Raw genomic sequence first — 19056 nt, 5'->3', positions numbered from 1 at the left:
TCCTCCCCCGATTGGCTCCCTCCCCGAATCCCCACCTCTTCCCCAGGCTCACCATTCCTTCTCCCTCCACAAGTGCTGGAGGGAGGCCCAGGAGACGCAGGGGAAGCGCAGGGCCAAGGTGAGTGAGAGTCCGGCCTGGCCCCGAGCAGGCAGGACTCAGTTGGGTGGTAGGGAGAGGAGGAGGGCGGCCCGCGGTGCCAGGCGGTGGCCGTTCTCCCTCCCTAGGCAGCGGGATACTAATAAACCTTATGTCCAAAAAGATCCAGCCTCTTGGAGTCTTATTTTTTTGGGGGTGGTCTCAGGTTGTCTCTGCTTCTCGTGGTTAACTGTCTTGACCACAAGAGAATTGGGGGTTGGGTAGAAGTATAAGTACTCATGCCCCTTGGTTGGCACAAAGTACTTGCGTTTGTCCCTTTTAGAGATGGGGTCAGGGAAGACGGGGTCTGCCACAGGGCATCAGTGATCTTGGAAAGGACAGAGCCACCCTGGCAGGAGCAAAGGAGCATAGGACATCAAACAGAGTCCAAGGGCTCCTCCAATTCCTCTGCCTTAAGCCCAAGATTAGAAGCGACCCTCTTCAAAAGTCCCTGGTGCGCCTTGGTGTCATCCTGAGGAACTGGGAGAGGAGGCCCCGTGATAACCTCATCTGGCGACGATGAGGACGAGGACAACGCCGTGGGAGCCTCCACATCAGTGGTGGGTAACCCGCGGCCCATTAGGCTAATCCCCTGGCGGGCCACCAGTTTGTTTACATTTGCACGGCCGACTGCAGCTCCCAGGGGCTGCGATTCGCCATTCCCAGCCAATGGGAAATGCGGGAAGTGGCAGCCAGAACATCCCTGCGGCCTGCACCACTTCCCGCAGCTCCCATTGACCAGGAAGAGCGAACTGCGGCCACTGGGAGCTGTGGGCAACCGTGCAAAGGTAAACAAACTATCTGGCGCCCACCAGCTGATTAGCCTGACGGGTCGCAGGTTGCCCACCACTCTTTCATGTCCATTGGTGGTTCAGCAACTTCCTCCCCGGGTCCTCCTGGACCTGTGGGGTTCTACCCCCTGAAGTCTCAAGCATCTGAGGGGGACGGTATACCGAGGCCGCTGGCCTCTCTGAGGCTCCCAACACCAATCAGGCAGTATGGGAAGGTTGGGTGAACCCCCAAGAGTACTATTGCATCAAATGGGAACAGGAGCTACTATGGGCCAGTTGCCGGGAGGATCGTCCTGAGTAGGGTGACCTTCATTTTGGAGATGGGCGATGACAGCCTGGCAATTGGCAGTCTCTGGTGTCCGATCAGTCCTGGACCCTTGAAGATGCTTGGGGGCTGGTCCCAGAGTTCTTGACGGGTGGTGCATGCCTCAGAGGTTCTGCGCCAATCTACTGGTGAAGTACACCTCGCATCCCATGATCAGTGCCACCGGTTTGGGGACTGAAGAGGGCTCTGCTGAGTCTGCCTCTCCAGTCCTGAGGGGTGGCGGCTGCGGGCAGGCGAACGCTGGCAGAACATCCCTCTCAATGGGGAACGATATCGCTGTGGCGAGGACACATGCATAGGTCCCAATGCGGGTTTTCCCCGAGACCAGGGTACTGCGGGAGCCAGTGAGGGCGTCACCGGGAGCATCAGGATCTCCTAATCTGCTTGAAGGGCTTCAGGCAGCAACGGCACCTGAAGCTGGTAGTGGCCTGCACCGCTATCTGGAGTCGCAGGCAAGGCATAGGATGGGCTGCACCACTCGACTTGAGCTGGGGCCCGACTTCCTGAGGGGGATATTGAGCTGCCCTACATGGGTCTTGGTTCTCCCTGCCCTTTCCTTTCCTTTCCCTTGTGGGAGGTAGGAGATCTTCCCCTCAAAGTCTTATTCGGTTTCTTGACAGGAGCTGTGGAGGGAGACCGGTGCTGGCTTGTGGATGGCGCCGGGGGAGCACTACGCATGGAGGCCACGGTGCTCGGTGTGGAGTTGGACCGCACGCTGGTGCGAATGCTGACTCCATTAGGAGTGCTCTTCGATGGATATTGAGCTCCTTTTGTCCTAGGTTTGAAGGACTTGAAAATATGGCACTTGTCACTTATGTGCCCTTCGTCTAAGCACCTTAGGCAGCTGGTATGTGGAGCACCGATGGACATTGGCCGTTTGCAGCAATCGCAGGGCTTAAATGCAACCCCCGTCTGGGACTAACAAAGAGTTCGAGAACTACTACTAAGGGTAACTAAGAAAACTACTAACTATAAAAAACTATTTTACAGGATTTCAAAGTTCGCAACAGAGAATGAAATAACGCTAGCTGAAGCAACAGACGTTGCAGTACTGTCATTGGTGAGAAGAAGGAACTGATGGTGCGGGGAGCTGGCAGTGCCCCCTTATACCGTGCCAGGCCACTCCAGAGGGCGCCAGTGCCAGTCCCTTAAGGATACTGCTGAGGGAAAAACTTCCGGCCAGTGCATGTGGTGAGCACACACCCCTAATATGGAATGGACATGATCAAGCGCTCGAAGAAGAAATAACACTTCCTAATTCACTTTCTCCACACTGTTCATGACTTTATAGGCCTCTATCATATCCCCCCATCTCCTTAGTCATCTCTTTTCCAAACTGAAAAGTTCCAGTTTTTTTAATCTCTCCGCATATGGAAGCTGTTCCATATCCCTGATCACTTTTGTTGCCCTTCTTAGAATCATAGAACTGGAAGGGACCTCGAGAGGTCATCTAGTCCAGTCCCTTGCACTCAAGCCAGGACTAAGTATTATCTAGACCATCCCCGACGGATGTTTGTCCAACCTGCTCTTAAAAATCCCCAATGATGGAGATTCCACAACCTCCCTAGGCAATTTATTCCAGTGCTTAACCACTCTGACAGTTAGGAAGTTTTGGTACGTCTTCCATTTCTAATATATCTTTTTTGAGATGGGGTGACCAGAACTGCACATAGTATTTAAGGTGTGGATGTACCATGGATTTATATAGTGGAATTATGACACTTAATGTTTTATTATCTATCCCTTTCCTAATGGTTCCTACCATTCTGTTAGCTTTTTTGACAGCTGCTGCACATTGAGCACGTGTTTTCAGAGACCTATCCACGATGACGCCAAGATCTCTTGAGTGGTATAAAATATTGTATATACTCGATCATAAGACTGTTCGTTTATAAGATAACTCCCCCCACCCTCCGCTCCCTAGATGGATAAGTAAAAAATGGAAAATTTTTATAACCCATTCATAAGCCAACCCTATAATTCAGGGGTCAGCAAACTTTGGCTCCCAGGCCATCAGTATAAGCGGCTGGTGGGCCGAGATGGTTTGTTTACCTCAAGCGTCCGAAGGCACGGAGGTAAACCTAAGTAAACAAAGTGTCCCGGTGCGCCAGCTGCTTACCCTGACGGGCTGGGACAGCAACTGGTGGGGAAATTTTTTTGGAGGGGGGGAGAAGCTGGGAGTCAAGGGAGTAACCCCTGTGACCACCTCCCACATGACCCCACCCCTAGCCTGGGACCCCCACACTCTCCCCATCCCATCCCTTCCCACCTTATCTGGGGAGAATGTCTTGGACCTGGCTGGAGCTGTTCCGGCAGGCGGGGCAGCGCGGCTGCAGCCTGCTCTGGCGGGCCAGACCGGGCGGTACGGCCACAGCATGTTCCAGCAGGCTGGGCCGTTGTGCTCCGGCGGGCCAGGCGGCACGGCCACAGCCTGCTCTGCAGCCTGCCAACCCCAGAGCTGCAGCTGCTTTGGAGGCTGGGGGGGAGAGCAGCGTGGCCAGAAATGGAGAGACTCTGGCCCCGCTGGCTGTGCTGCCTCTCCTTGCTCCCTCTGTTGGGGGGGAGGGGCTGTGTCCCACCTCTCCCTCCCTATACCCGTTCATAAGCCGACCGCCTTCTCTGGTGCTTCCCTTTTTTACTAAAAAAAATTCGGCTTATGAACGAGTATATACGGTAATTTAAATCCCTCATTTTGTATGGATAATTGGGATGATGTTTTCCATTGTACATTAATTTGCATTTATCAACACTGAATTTCATCTGCCATTTTGTTGCCCAGTCACCCAGTTTTGTGAGATCCCTCTGTAACTCTTCACAGTTTGCTTGGGGCTTAATGATCTTGAGTAATTTTGTATCTACAAATTTTGTGACCTCATTGTTTACCTCTTTTTCCAGATCATTTATGAATACGTTGAACAGCAGTGTCCCAGTACAGATCCCTGGGGGACACCACTATTTACCATTTATTCTTTCTTCCTATAGCACATGAAGCTATTGATTCATGAACTAATGTCCTGCACCCAGCATTTCTAAGATAAAATATACTACTCTCAAAACATAAATAGAACTACTTTCACATTTTTAATCGGAATTTTCTACACATCTTAAACTGATAACATTTAATTTGTATCAAACAAATGCTAATTATAAAGGATGGTGTATACAGGGTTTTTTTGTTTTGTTTTTTATGATTTTTGTGACTTTTTTTTACAATATTTCCATTTTGTATGCAAATGCAAGATGAGAACATTCCAATATTATACTGGTAAACACTGAAACAATGTACTCAGGTGTAACTAACAAACTTTTCTATAAAAAATGTATACATATATACATCAGTCAATTTGAAAAGACCGCTTGTTAGCTCTATCCCATTCCAAAAGTTTTAGAAAGATGTGTACTCTCTTCCAGCTTACTCTGAAGCAGTTGCTTAATTATTAGAATTACACAGTAAGAATGGAAAGAAGTAGTACTTTGGTGTTGAATGCCCTTTCACACTATTCTATTACATGTTAAAATATTTTTGCACAGTATGCTTTACTTGACTAGTTCAAGAAATAACTCTCACTCAACCTACTGTATTTAGTTACTACAGGAGCATGAAAAAATAGGTTTACTCCACGGTTATAAGGTGATCTTGAAGCATTTAAAGTAAGGAGAGACTGTCAGCCTTAAACTCATAGCCAATTCAGAGTTACAGCAGACCTTTCAAATTGCTGTAAACACCTGTTGCATTTAATTTTACTACCATATAGAACTCACTTATATGCTGTGACAAGTTTTATGAAGGATATTCAGCTCTATACAGGAACATGGGAATTGTTATAATGGATCATTAGTTTTATGCTGTTGTGTCCAGAAATCAATAAAGTCCTAAAGCAAATACCACACAGAAGGCAGACATTTACTAGGCCAGTTAAACAATACTATATTTTGGTGGGAAGAGAAGACTGGTAGCAGGGAAAAGGCATAAGCAATTCCTTTGTGAAACCGCCTGGTGCTCTGTTTGTGCTTTGATGCCAGGGGTTTGATATTAGAAGTAATTTCTATCCTAGCTAGCACAATTATAGTTTCTACTCTATTTAAGATTCAGGGTCACTGCTATTGAAGCTAAAAGAATAGTCTATTTTATTCTTGCACAATTGTCACTGCAATGCACACAGTCCTTCACTAGAACTGCATAAATCTGAGTGATATCTAAACCAAAATCAATTAAAAATGTTTAATTACAATGCAATTACCCTTGAAAGTTTCATTTCACTAAGCCATGACAGATTAAGAATTTATTTCAAATATCTGATATTCCTTTTTGTAATTAACCTCAATCCTTTCTTTAAAAAGAAAATGTGAAAGGGTTGATAAATATTATAAACTGTATCAAAGTGAATTGCATGCAGAGTCCACTACTGTGCTAATTTTCTTTTAGCTCTGCTGTTCTCACACTATAAAATAAACACACATTGACTGCTACGCAAGGATGTTGCTAGCAATCAAATCATTGCCCACCCATCTTCAGTATACTCTAATTTCCATGGTATTATTATTATTAAAGTCCTAATTCATTTGCAATATTGCAGAAATTGTGGATTCCAAAGTATTAGGCTTTCACAGTAATTTTGCTTTAAATTAGCGTACTTCGCACAGTCCACAATTTTACGTACATTTTGAGGTTTGCAACACACACTTTCCCCCCCACTAGTACATTAAATAATCTTGGAGAGTTTTGGGTAGGGCCCTAACCAGGGCGGGACAGCCAGCCAGGGTGCATACTGGAGACGGTGGTCGGGAAACGGTGTGGAAAAATGGCTAAAAAACAGTAGGGGGCAGAGCCCTGCAATGGGCATGGTATTGCCATTCTTACCTTCTGTGCTGCCGCTGGCCAGATACCCAGTTCTGCAGGCAGTGGTGCCAACAGCAGCAGCGCAGAAGCAAAGGGAGCAATACCACGCCCGTTGCAGGGCTCTATCCCCTACTGTTTTTTTCATCATTTTTCTACCACCCCTGTGCTCCTCTCTGCCCCCAGCTTTGCACCCTGGATGGCCGTCCCACATGCCCTGCCCTGATCATGGCCCTGTAGCTGCACCAAATTGTCTGGTTATCAAAAAAAATTTGAAGGCATAACATAATAGTTGAGTTTTTATATCGTTCCAGCAAATTTTTCTTAAACAAATACATCTACTGTGGCTTTTCCAAATTACTGCTATTAATAAAGGTCCATTACACTGCTCTACAATTTTTGAGAAGTCGTCTGCTTCAGAGATAAAATGTGCTATTTATTATGTATTTTGATGTGCTGAATTCAAATACAACAGCTGATCGGCTACTGTTTCTAAGATATTTAAGTTTTTACATTTTATGTCTATGTATATTGTGTAGATCGTAGAGTTTTAATCATAAATTGTAAACCTAGGTCTTTTCATGCGTTTATGGTTGCTTTACATGATAATATTTCACCTGTCCTGTTTATGTAACACTTTAAAAATCAGCAAAAGGGTTCTATAAATAAAATTTATTATGAAACAAAAGGCAAAAAACTATTCTGTACATAGTTTAGTCCTATTCAGTGTCTACTCGGCGCTTCTTGGCTTGTCTCTTGTATTCATTAAATGGAGCATCTCTTGTCACTGTCCAGCAATAGTCTGCAAGCATTGATGGGCTCCATTGATGGGCAGTTCGGTGGAAAAAAATCTAGATGAGAGTGCAAAAAAATGTATCTTTAGAGACATGTTGCAACCAAGGCTTTTGTATGCCTTGAGGAGGTTTTCCACCAACAACCTGTAGTTGTCTGCCTTGCTGTTTCCGAGAAAAATTATTGCCACGAACTGGAAGGTTTTCCATGCTGTCTTTTTCTTGCCACGCAGTGCGTGGTCAAATGCATCATCTCGAAGAAGTTCATGAATCTGAGGACCAACAAAGACACCTTCCTTTATCTTAGCTTCACTTAACCTTGGAAATTTTCCATGGAGGTACTTGAAAGCTGCTTGTGTTTTGTCAATGGCCTTGACAAAGTTCTTCATCAGACCCAGCTTGATGTGTAAGGGTGGTAACAAAATCTTCCTTGATTCAACAAGTGGTGGATGCTGAACACTTTTCCTCCCAGGCTCCAATGACTGTCGGAGTGGCCAATCTTTCTTGATGTAGTGGGAATCTCTTGCACGACTATCCCATTTGCAGAGAAAACAGCAGTACATTGTGTATCCAGTCTGCAGACCAAGCAAGAGAGCAACAACCTTCAAATCACCAGAAAGCGGCCACTGATGTTGGTCATAGTTTATGCACCTCAAAAGTTGTTTCATGTTGTCATAGGTTTCCTTCATATGGACTGCATGACCAACTGGAATTGATGGCAAAACACTGCCATTATGCAGTAAAACAGCTTTAAGACTCGTCTTCGATGAATCAATGAACAGTCTCCACTCATCTGGATCGTGAACGATGTTGAGGGCTGCCATCACACCATCAATGTTGTTGCAGGCTACAAGATCACCTTCCATGAAGAAGAATGGGACAAGATCCTTTTGACGGTCACGGAACATGGAAACCCTAACATCACCTGCCAGGAGATTCCACTGCTGTAGTCTGGAGCCCAACAGCTCTGCCTTACTCTTGGGTAGTTCCAAATCCCTGACAAGGTCATTCAGTTCACCTTGTCTTATGAGGTGTGGTTCAGAGGAGGAGGATGGGAGAAAATGTGGGTCCTGTGACAATGCTGGTTCAGGACCAGAAGTTTCATCCTCTTCCTCGTCTGACTCAAGTGAGAATGATTCTGGTGCATCAGGAACTGGCAGTCCTTCTCCGTGGGGTACTGGGCGTATAGCTGATGGAATGTTTGGATAATGCACAGTCCACTTTTTCTTCTTTGACACACCTTTCCCAACTGGAGGCACCATGGAGAAGTAACAATTGCTGGTATGATATGTTGGCTCTCTCCAAATCATTGGCACTGCAAAATCATTTCCTTTTCCTGTTCAACCCCTGGCGAAGATTTATTGCACAAGTGTTGCAGCATATGTGTGGGGCCCACCTCTTGTCCTGATCTCCAATTTTGCAGCCAAAAGAAAGGTGATAGGCTTTCTTAACCATAGTGGTTATACTGCGCTTTTGTGATGCAAAAGTCACTTCACCACAAACATAGCAGAAGTTATCTGCACTGTTCACACAAGTACAAGGCATCTCTGCTCACTTTGGCTAAACAGAAATGTGTCCCTTTGCAAAATCAAACACTGACAAATAAGAGCACGATTTCTAGAGCTGATATAGGGCAATTTGTTCAGCAGAGTGATGTAAGCTTCGTCATGATTGCATCATCCATGACTTCTAGGAATAACATGATGCAATTCATATAATGTATGACGCAATACCAGCTTCAGATTGCATCATTCATTGTTTTGCCTAAAAAGCAAGTACTGTCCAAACCCAGTCATAGATTTATTCATAGATCCAGTCAAATATGTATTTTAGTCATTTCTGGTTTAAATTGAGATCCCTTCCCTTTATAACTCACTTATCCTCTGCCATTCTCAAGTCAAGGGTCATATATACTGACCCAATAGCATATCTTGAAAACTAGAGCCAATCAACAATTTTAAGCATCATTTTTGTTCTCAGTGACCCAGAATTAGTAAAGTTTTACTACATTTATTTCAGAAGCATTTTGGCTGTAGAGCAGTGTTATTACTTTTCCGCGATTTTGCATGTCTTGTCCGCAACTCCGCCGCAATTATTTGAAGATCATCCCACGATTCAGGGTCTTAATCATTATATATAATATAATCACTAATATAACAGGTCTAGTTACTATTAACAGAGATCTAGCAGCATGTTAAAAGGAATACAGAGCAGAAAGTGTCACCTCCAGGACACTTTATTCATTAGTTGAAAGGGTTTAGAATAGCAAAAAACAATCAGTACAGAAAATTAAAGTGTCTGTATATATATATATATATATATACACACACACACACACACTCTCTCTTAATATTTAGATAGGATATAGAGATGTTATACAAAACTGACATAAAATGTCAAACCAATAATTAGTATTACCGAGTTTCAGATTCCTTTATAGACTTTTTAGAAATATCTGTACGTTTATATAGTTCATTCGGAATCAACAGTGCTCAAAATGGCGTTATCCTGAACTAGATTTCTCCCGATTAAATTTTGAGGGTCTGATCTTACAGCTTCTTTGTGCACAGTACAACACACTGAAAGAAAACGATAGCAGTGCTGTACTGTGCTCATAGCACACAACTTAATGAAGATGTTATTGAGGATATTAAAAAAAAAAAACACCAAATATGAGAGAGACAAAATGTAAAACTGCTACATCAGAACAATGTATTGGTCCACTGTCTGGTAACTTGCTCAGCAGATGCTTCAAAAATGGTGGGGTGAGGAACCTCAAAAAAAAACATAAAATTGCCAGCGTATAGTGTTACACCATTGGGAAGGGAAAAGGAAAGAGGGTGGAAAAAACTACTTCCAAACTCCTCTTTTGTGATCACCTTATGCCATGAAATAATAGGCTAAATTCTTTTGTATTTGTGAATTGTGGTTCATTAGTAAATGTTATTTATAAAGTTATCTAATCATTTGAAATTCTGATGAACTATTTGCCTCAATAACCTCTTAAGGCAGAAAACTCCATAGGCTGACTTTACATTGGCTAAAAATTATTTCCTCTTTGCAGTTTTAAATTTACTGCCCTTCCATTTCTTTGAATGACCCCTTTTTCATTTATGGGATAAAGTGAATTAAAAAAGTGTCAAATCAGTTTTTATTGTAATAATAATTGTATATACCTCAATCTGGCTGTCTCCATTTTTTTTCTGTTTCAGGCCAATTATTCAGTTTTATTTAATATCTTTCTATTGCCCACCCTTCTGCTTTGTGCCATTAATTGAGCTATTTTATTTATACGGTCTGGACCTTTTCTATTATCTACTATTCCCTTTTTGAAGTAAGTTGATTATATATTTGGGGTAAGATCATGCTAACATTTAATGTGGTGTTGTATTTTATTTTGTATTTCTCACTTTTAAAAATTATATTCAAGATTTTAATTTGTTTAATTGGCATCATCAGGATAATTCCTAGACTAACTCAGCCCACAATAGTATTCTACTCACTCAGAGTCCATCAGTATTTCCATTTTTCCAGTAAGCATTGTCTTATATTAATGTACATATTTCTGGCATTGTGCAGCCCAATTACCCAGACTGATTAGATCCCCCAACAGTATTTTACAACCCCCTCCACTTGGATTAGTGGATTAGTTAGTTTTGTGTTGAAAGAAGTTTCCTTGTCTCACTATTCACTTCATCAGACATGTCATTTATAAAAAGATGGAACACGTTTAACCCCAGTACCAATCCTGGGAATGCCCCAATAGACTTTTCACCTTTCTGAGACGCAGCCATTTATTTTGGCTGTTTCCTATAACCTAACCAGTTTTTCAACCCTGACCTGAGCATTACCAGAGCATCAGTGGTTATTTTCCTTAAGGGTCTTTTCTGATGGATCTCGTCAAATACTTTTTGAAAAGTCAAGTAAATTATATCCATCATATCACTCCAATATTACAGTAACTTTAAAAGTCTTCTTATAGGTTAGAGAGGCACAATTTATCTGCAAAAGCTGTACTAGTTTGTCCCCATCATGTCAGATTTATCCCATTGTTTTACTACACTGCCTTTGATTTTGCTTTCAAACATCTTCCATAAATAACTATGTTCTTACCTCCCATAATCGAAGAATATCTTGAAAGCTAAATTCTCTTTTAAATCGGATCAGAAGCCATCGGAAGCAAAAATAAAGGTATCCAGAGTCTTGAGATTCTAGGAAAAGAATGTCACATTTCTTATGAATATCAAACAAAGAAAATATGCATCTTATAGGGCTGTTATCCTGCCATCAATTTGTAAAACTAAGTCTCCAATAAAATCAGTGAGAAGTACTGCTTAAATATCAATGGCATGACATAGTTCTGTTATATTTTGCTATCCATGAAAACCAATTAAAAAAACTATTAAATGTTTTTAATTTGAATATTTATTGTTCATTTAGGACAACAGCGTACCTAGTGATACATTAAGGACTCTGCACTCTAGGGCTCAGAGAAATAAAACAGTAAGTTTCTTTTCTTTCAAAGGCATTGTACTAAAGCCAAATTATTAGTATGCGGCAGTCCTGCATTAATAATGTAACAGATTCATGTTGGAAAAGTGTGTAAGGGCCCGTTAGAATGTCTATGCATCTCTCTCTAAAAGTAAAAAGTTGTTTGAGTTATTACACATACCTAAGTAACTGCAAAATCCACTGTCTAGCAAGCGAAGCAAAGTACTCAGTTGAATTAGCTGTGTCTTCATACCCTGCATTTGTTCCTCAAAGTTCTCGTGCTTGATGGGAAATAATTTAGCACTCTGTCAGGTATTGATACTGGTAAATAGTTCACTAGGTCAAATACTGTTATAAACCACAAAACTATTATTAGTTTACATGCAAGTTAAATTCATTGTCCTGGTAACAGAAGGTCAGACCCTTTAACTGTTTCACATACTAAGCGTTTAAAAGGATGGAGCCAAGTTTGGGTAAATTTTTGCCTTCAATTGGAAGCTTAAAGCAATAAACAATGAACTGTGTCTCTGGCTCAGGGATATTTGTACTTAATCTTCCATAATCATACTTACACTGCAACTTGGATACAAGATTTGGAGTGAATAAATTCATCTGCCTCCAAATTGGAGCTAGAGAGTTGTAGGCAGGAATAGACAGACTAGAGAAAATTATTAAAATATTATCAGAGGACAACTGAGAGTATTTTATTCTAAACCATTGTATTTGTGTTTCACAACATCGCATATACAAAGTTGTTCTTGGAAATGAGCACTTGTTTAAATTAATAAAAACTGTAAAAATTATATTACCTTACAAGAGCTGGGGCATGTAAAAAATTCATTTTTGCAGTATATCATATATGCAATAACAGTCATTCTTTATGGACCAGACCCTCAATTCCATCACTGCTGTGCCCAATCCAGCAGGACAGAAGAGGAATTTACTCACCTGGTGCAGTAATGATGGTTCTTCAAGATGGGTGTTCCACACTAGGTATGTTTGCATCCCTGCACTGCTGATAGTTGAACTTTGGTAGCAGTGTCTGTTCGGTCCACAGATGGGCTGTGCACCCCCATGCTCTGCCATGAGGCTAACCAGCATTGTGCAGGCGAACCCTCCTCAGTTTCTTCTCTACCTACAGAGTCAATAATGAGAACTCCAAAGTAGAGGGGAGGAGAGTGGGTCGTGGAGCACCCATAGGGACACACATCTCAAAGAAGCATTGTTACAGCACAAGATGAGTAACTTCCTCTTCTTCTTCAAGTATTGTTCCTAGGAGTGCCTCACTGAAGGTGACTCCCAACCAGTATCCCAAATGGGAAGCTGGGGCTTCGGAGTCATGTTTGCTATGAATGATAATACTGCATAGCTGAATTTAGCATCGGCATCAGAGTCCCCCATGATGGCATAATGTTTTGCAAAGGTGTGTGCAGATGCTCATGTAGCTGCTCTGCAGATTTCCAGGATAGGGACATGCTTGAAGAAGGTGACTGAGGAGGAAACCGATCTTGTAGGGTGTGTATGGATTGTAGATGGAGGTACTAAATTGCAAGCCTGATAACAGAGTTTGATGTAGTTCGAGACACATTCAGATAGTCTCTGGGCTGAAATCACAATGCCTTTAGACCTATCCGCAATGGAGAGGAAGAGCTTATGAGATTTCCTAAAGGCCTCTGTCCTGTCCAAATAGAAAGCCAAGGTTCTCCTTATGTCAAGTGTGTGTAGAATGGTTTCTCTATTATCCTGGTGAGGTTTAGGATAAAAGGTAGGGAGATGAATGTGTTGATTCATGTGAAAGGTGGAAGTCACCTTGAGGTGAACTTTGGGTGTGGTTGGAGCATGACTGTCAGGAAAGAACACTGTAAAGAGTTGCGCCATAAAGCCACTATCTCCCCTATTCTACTCGCTGAGGTGATGGTGACTAGAAAGGCCATGTTCAATGAAAGGTGCGTTACTGAACAAGCGGCCATAGGTTTGAAGAGCAATCTGGTCAACCCTTTTAATACTAAAGTCCTATGGTGGGGTAGAATGTCTGGGTTGGAGAAAGAGGTTTGTTATGCCTTTAAGGAACCTCTTTGTAGTTGGGTGTGAGAAAACTGAGTACCCTTCTATCTGTTGATGAAAAGTTGCTACTGCCGCCAAGTGTACCTTTAGTGAACTAATAGAGGCTCCTGATTTCTTAAGAGTCAGTAAATAGTCTAAGACTAGTGGTAGAGTAGTCGATGTTGGGTAATTCCTCTAGGATGGCACCACATCTGAAATCTGGCCACTTTTGTAGGTAAGTACGACAGGTAGTCACTTTCCTGCTGTGTAATAACACTTCCTGTAACTCCTCAGAGCAGGATATCTCTATATGCTGGAACCATGAAGAAGCCAGGCTTTGAGCCGTAGTATCCATAGGCTGGGATGGAGACTGCAGCCTTTGTTCTGCGAGAGAAGGTAAGGAGTGGGTTGAAGAGTGATCGGATACATTGCCAGTTGTGACCGTTAAGGGCACCACATCTCTCTTGGGTAGGTAGGAGCAATCACTATGACATTTGCTCTTTTTCTCTTTATTTTCAACAGGACTTTCAGCAAGAGAGGAAACAGGGGATGGTGTAAAGAATGCCTTTGTCCCATGAGAGGAGAAGAGCATCCCCCAAAGAGTGCTGTCCGAGGCCTGCTCTGGAGCAGTACTGCGAGCGTTTCTTGCTCTGGTTAGTTGTGAACAAGTCTATTATTGGTATGACCCCATTACTGGAGTATGTTGTGGAGTATCCAGGGCTGGCCTTAGAGGAAATGGCACCCTGAGCGAACTCGTATTTTGGCGCCCCCCATTACTCTTGGCCCCCACGGGCTCGCTGGGCTTCCCCCATCCCCCCCATCACCTCTGGGCTCCACTGCCTCCCCCAGTGTTGAAAGAGATGCCAGAGCTTAGCCCTGGCACAAATTAAGCACTGGCAGGGCAGCCTGATACTGGCAGGTGCTGGAAAGGTGCCCAGCTCTGAAGGCAATGCCACCGCCAGCAGCAGTGCAGATGTAAAGGGTGGCATGGTAAATGGTGTAATGCCACCCTTACTTCTGTGGTGATGCTGTGGCTGTTGGTGCCTGGTGCTTCAGGCAGGCTTCGTGCTGTCACATAGGGGGCTGCATCTTGCCAGAGCCCATGGCACTCCTGCAGCCCTCTGGCCACTCCTGGCTCACCAGGGCATCATTTCAGATTTGGGGGGGAAAGACAGCTTTAACCGTGATTCCAGGGGATACTTAGGCACCTGAAAACTCTAGGGTTTTTTGCAAGATAATTTAGAAATTAGCTGTTGATTTCACCACACACACACAAACCCCTAAGAATATTTCCATTAGTAATAACTGACATTTACAGATAGGGAAAGCAAGAAAAATGCTGCATGAGAACTTAGAGTAAAAATTCAGTAATATAAACTTCTGAATTAAGATTGTTACTAATGTACTACTGAATGAATAGTTAAATCAACAAATTATTTCTGGTTTTAGATTTTGCATATCTTGACATGTGATATTGACACTTAGTGGTTTTTACAGTATTGTTGTAGTCATGTTGGTACCAAGATATGAGAGCCACAAAGCCAGTGAGGTAATATATTTAATTGGCCCAACTTTGAAAGCTTGTCTTTTTCACCAACCAAACCCCACAGAGCTCTTCTCCAGGTCTGTGGAGCTCAAAAACTTGTCTCTTACCAACCAGAGTTGGCCTAAACAAAGATATTACCTCACCCACCTTGTTTCTCTATTTGTGTTTTAACAGCTTTAAAGCTTGAAATCTTCAAATCTCAACTTCTGACATTAAAAAAATTATCTGACCTTTCCCCATAATTTCCCACACCTGTGGAAAATTAAAAATTAACATACAAAAAAGCTTAAAAATAAACTGATATTACGTACAGTAATAAAATAAAAAATGCATTCCATCAAGCCTATTTGTAAGTCACCAGAGCAGCAGGGTTGAGAAGCGGGGCGGGAGGGAGGCATGGAGGGCAGAGCCTATCCCCACTAGAGTTATCTCCCAGTTTAAGGGCCTGAAACTTTAAGTCACAATCACACATTGTCCTCACACTAACAGCAGGAACCCAGTAACTTCCAGGGGATGAAGGAGGCTTGCAAGATATGGGATTAAGTCAGAGATGGGAATAAAGAAAGGAGTTTCTTTATTCTTGATGTGGTATAGAAATGTGCAAAGCACTTTCCCCAACAGCTTCGACAAGGCCCTGCTCCAAGGAATTTCAGTATACTTATAAATACAACTAGTGGAAAAAGTTAAAATAAGAGAGCCTGAGGGTGGGGATAGGCAATCAGGATTGAAAGAAAGGGAGATGGGTTTCAAAGAGGTCACAGCAGAAAGGCACCACCTACTTTATTGCTGATCTGCCATTAAAACTAAACTACAGAACCACTGTGTTGGGAACCTCCCTGGGATAAGGCACAGTGCAGTGAGTCAGCATGCTGCTCCCCTATCCACTGTGGTGCCCATTCCCACTCCTGTTCAGATGGAGGGGGGAGAGGCACATGGGGGAGCTGATCTCACACCCATTTATCTCCTGTGTACCTGCCTGCCTGCCTTAGGGGAGGCAGCCCACTCCTGGGACCAAGCGAGTGAAGCTTCTGAGCCAGGGGAGCAGAGATGATCCCTACCTGCTGTTTGTTTGCCTCTCCTGGTCCCAGGCTCCAGCAAGTGGGCAGGGGTGGGGGGCTTGGCAGGCAAACCCTGGTAGAAAACTGGGGGTGGGGGAGAGAGAGGAATGTGACCCTGCACATGCCCCCTCGCATGTGTCCCCTCTCTGCAGGGAAGGGATGGGAGCAGGCTGCAGTGTCCTGGTTAGCATGGTGCTCTGCAGCATAAGTGTGCACCCCCCTATCTGTGGGAAGTGCTGGGGAAGAGCAAGCCCTTTCCTGGACAAGTGTGGGGCTCTTAGAGGACGATAGTGCATGTCTACCCCCATCACAACCTATATAGCAGGGAGGCTGCTCCAACCCTCCAGCCTGGACACAGAGGCAAGCTGCTGGGGCACACACCCCTCCTTCTTCCCTCCCCCAACTTCCACCGCTCAAAGAGATCAGATTGGGAGCCTCTTCCAGCCCAGCCCCACTCCAGGCATGGCTTCTAGGGGGCCCTCTGTCCCAGAAGAGTGGGGAGCCCTAGACACCCATCCCTGCTCTCACCCGCAGAGTTACCTGGCTGAGTGCCTAGTCAAGCTGCAGCTTGGATCTGCCCTCTGCAGTGCTGCGTTTCTTTCCCCTAGTTGGCTGCCTGCCTGCCTCCCTCCTTCAGCCCAACTGGCTCTTGGTCGACAGGGCAGGTCATGGGGAGAGAAGGGGTTATCAAACTGCGCCCTCTTCAGTATGTTGCCCTGGGCCGGCGCCTTGATGAAAGGCGGGCCCTGGGAGTATCACTGTGTGGGACCTTGCGGCCGAGACTGCTGCTGTTGTGTTGTGCACTCCTGGCAGGTAGGCTGCTGATATGGTAACACAGCTTTAGTGCTTCCGTAAAAAGGAAGGGCGATCTGGCAGTCCCTTGATGATTTATGTAGTACATGCACGCTATGTTGTCCATTGTGACTGTGTGTACATGCCTCTGATCAGTGGCAGGAAACACGTGCATTCCTGACTGCTCTGAGCTTGAGGAGGTAGATGTGAAGACAATCTCTGAGGGTGACCATTTACCCTGTACTGTGAGGTTGTTGAGATGTGTACCCCGCCCTATGAGGGATGTGTTGATGGTGAGAAGTGGTGGAGGAGGAGGCTGCACAAATGGTATCACCATGCAGACATCTGCTGGGTTCTTCCACCAATTCAAAGATTGTTTTATCTTGATGGGTAGAGATAGTGGTTTGTTTAGGCTATCTTTGTTCAGTCTGTAAACCAAACTGAACCATGACTGGAGACATTTCATAAGAAGTCTGGCATGAGCTATCACAAATGTGTCCATGGCCATGTGTCCCAGAAGCTGAAGGCAATGTCTGGCCAATATCTGAAGGCTGGTTTGCACTGTCTCTATACACGTGTAGAAACTGAGCAATCTGTGTTATAGAAGGAGCGCTCTCACTTGCATAGAGTCGAGATCGGCTCCTATGAATTCTAAACTCTATACTAGGGTTAATGTCTATTTTTGTACATTGATTTGTAGGCCTAGTTTTCTGAATAAATCCGAAGTTGTATGGGTAACCTGCTGAGCTTTGTCAAAGGAGTGTGCCCTGAGGAGACAATTGTCCACGTAAGGGTAGATCATGATCCCCTGGGAGCGTAGGTGGGTTGCCACTACAGAGAGGACCTTGGAGAATACTGTGTGAACCAACAAGAGGCCAAAAGGGAGTTCTCTGCACTGGTAGTGGTCCTGCCCTAGTGTGAATTTGAGATGATATCTGTGAGATGGTATGATTGAAATATGGAAATAAGTATCCTGGAGGTAGAGGGCCGAGGACCAGTCTCCCTGTTCCAACGCTGAAATAATTATTGATAAAGTCTCCTTAGGTAGCCTAACGTGTTCTTCTGGGACGGTACCACGTTAGCTCTGGGTTCCGCATTTGGATGGCTTTGGTACTGTCAGTACCGATGATACCAAACGAACTGGTGGTTTTCGGCTGGTTCAGGGCTCACTATGGGGACTCACGGCTCTCTCTTTAAAAGCCTTGTGTGAGTGGCTCATAGGCATCTTCTTAGGCTCACCTTCCTTGGCTGTAGAGGGCTGTGGTGAGGATTCCCACCGTCCTGAGTCTTGACACGGATCTGAAGGCAGTTGGAGAGCTGCTTCCATTAGAAGAAGTTTAAGTCTCAGTTCTCTATCTTTTCGGGACCAGTTTCAACTGCTGGCATAATCTCCACACCTCTGGGCAATGTGATTTTCCCCATCTGTCATCAGGATGGATTCTTTGCAGCTGAGACGCTTCCTAAAGCAGACTGAACCAGGCAAACCCCATCTCAGGAAACGCAAACACACCTATAGTGGAGCACCCATTGGGACACTATTCAAAGAAGAAAAATGGTAGCTTTATCTTGGTGCCCACCAGGGGCTATTTTGGCCATCAGCCCAACTAAGAATAGCTTCAGGGCTGCAAGCCCTCCCAAAGGGCTATGTTCTGGTGTACAGAGATCACAGCTGCACTCAGAGCGGAAACAGGGGTCCTTAGAGAAGGCTATGCTGGCTCTGTCACCCAAGATCTCCTCTTACATTAGGAGAATTTCCCCATAGCTGGGGAAGCTTTCTGGAAGCTTTGTGTTCCCAGAACATCAAAAGCTATCAGATGCTGTGTCAAGGACCAAACATGTTTATTATACATATAAACAAACAGAAGAAATTATAAGGGAGAAAACAGGAAACTTCCCAATTTTTGTCTGTTGCTAGAGTATATATACACACATTGATAAATATATAGAGCACTTTTGGGTAACAGACCACCAGTTAGAAGCTGGCCATATTGTAATAGGACTTGGAAGCTGAAAGGTTATAGTGGTGGTGTACTTTTATCAGTCCATAGATGTTGTAAACCTCTAGTGACTGACTGGCAATGATGGGCATTTGATCCTCCTATCTTTAAAAAGAGAAGATAAACAAGTGCCACCTACTTCACATGTATCAGAGGGGTAGCCATGTTAGTCTGAATCTGTAAAAAGAAACAGAGGGTCCTGTGGCACCTTTAAGACTAACAGAAGTATTGGGAGCATAAGCTTTCGTG

At 44.1% G+C, this 19056-nt stretch overlaps 1 protein-coding gene across 2 annotated transcripts in view; it reads right to left on the bottom strand.

The window, feature by feature from the left end:
• TBC1D15 (TBC1 domain family member 15) overlaps window positions 1–19056 on the bottom strand; it is an 80268-nt gene that overhangs the window by 8784 nt on the left and 52428 nt on the right. For both annotated transcript variants that reach the window (XM_034771549.1, XM_034771559.1), the window contains 2 exons: window positions 11553–11652; window positions 10994–11091 (listed from right to left, as the gene is read on the bottom strand). In XM_034771549.1, coding sequence (XP_034627440.1) covers window positions 10994–11091; window positions 11553–11652 — 198 coding nt within the window. The remainder of the gene's footprint in view (window positions 1–10993; window positions 11092–11552; window positions 11653–19056) is intronic.

This window comes from Trachemys scripta, chromosome 1 (genome assembly GCF_013100865.1).
Source record: "Trachemys scripta elegans isolate TJP31775 chromosome 1, CAS_Tse_1.0, whole genome shotgun sequence".
NCBI lineage: Eukaryota > Metazoa > Chordata > Testudines > Emydidae > Trachemys > Trachemys scripta.
This window is presented reverse-complemented; position numbering and strand designations above follow the sequence as displayed.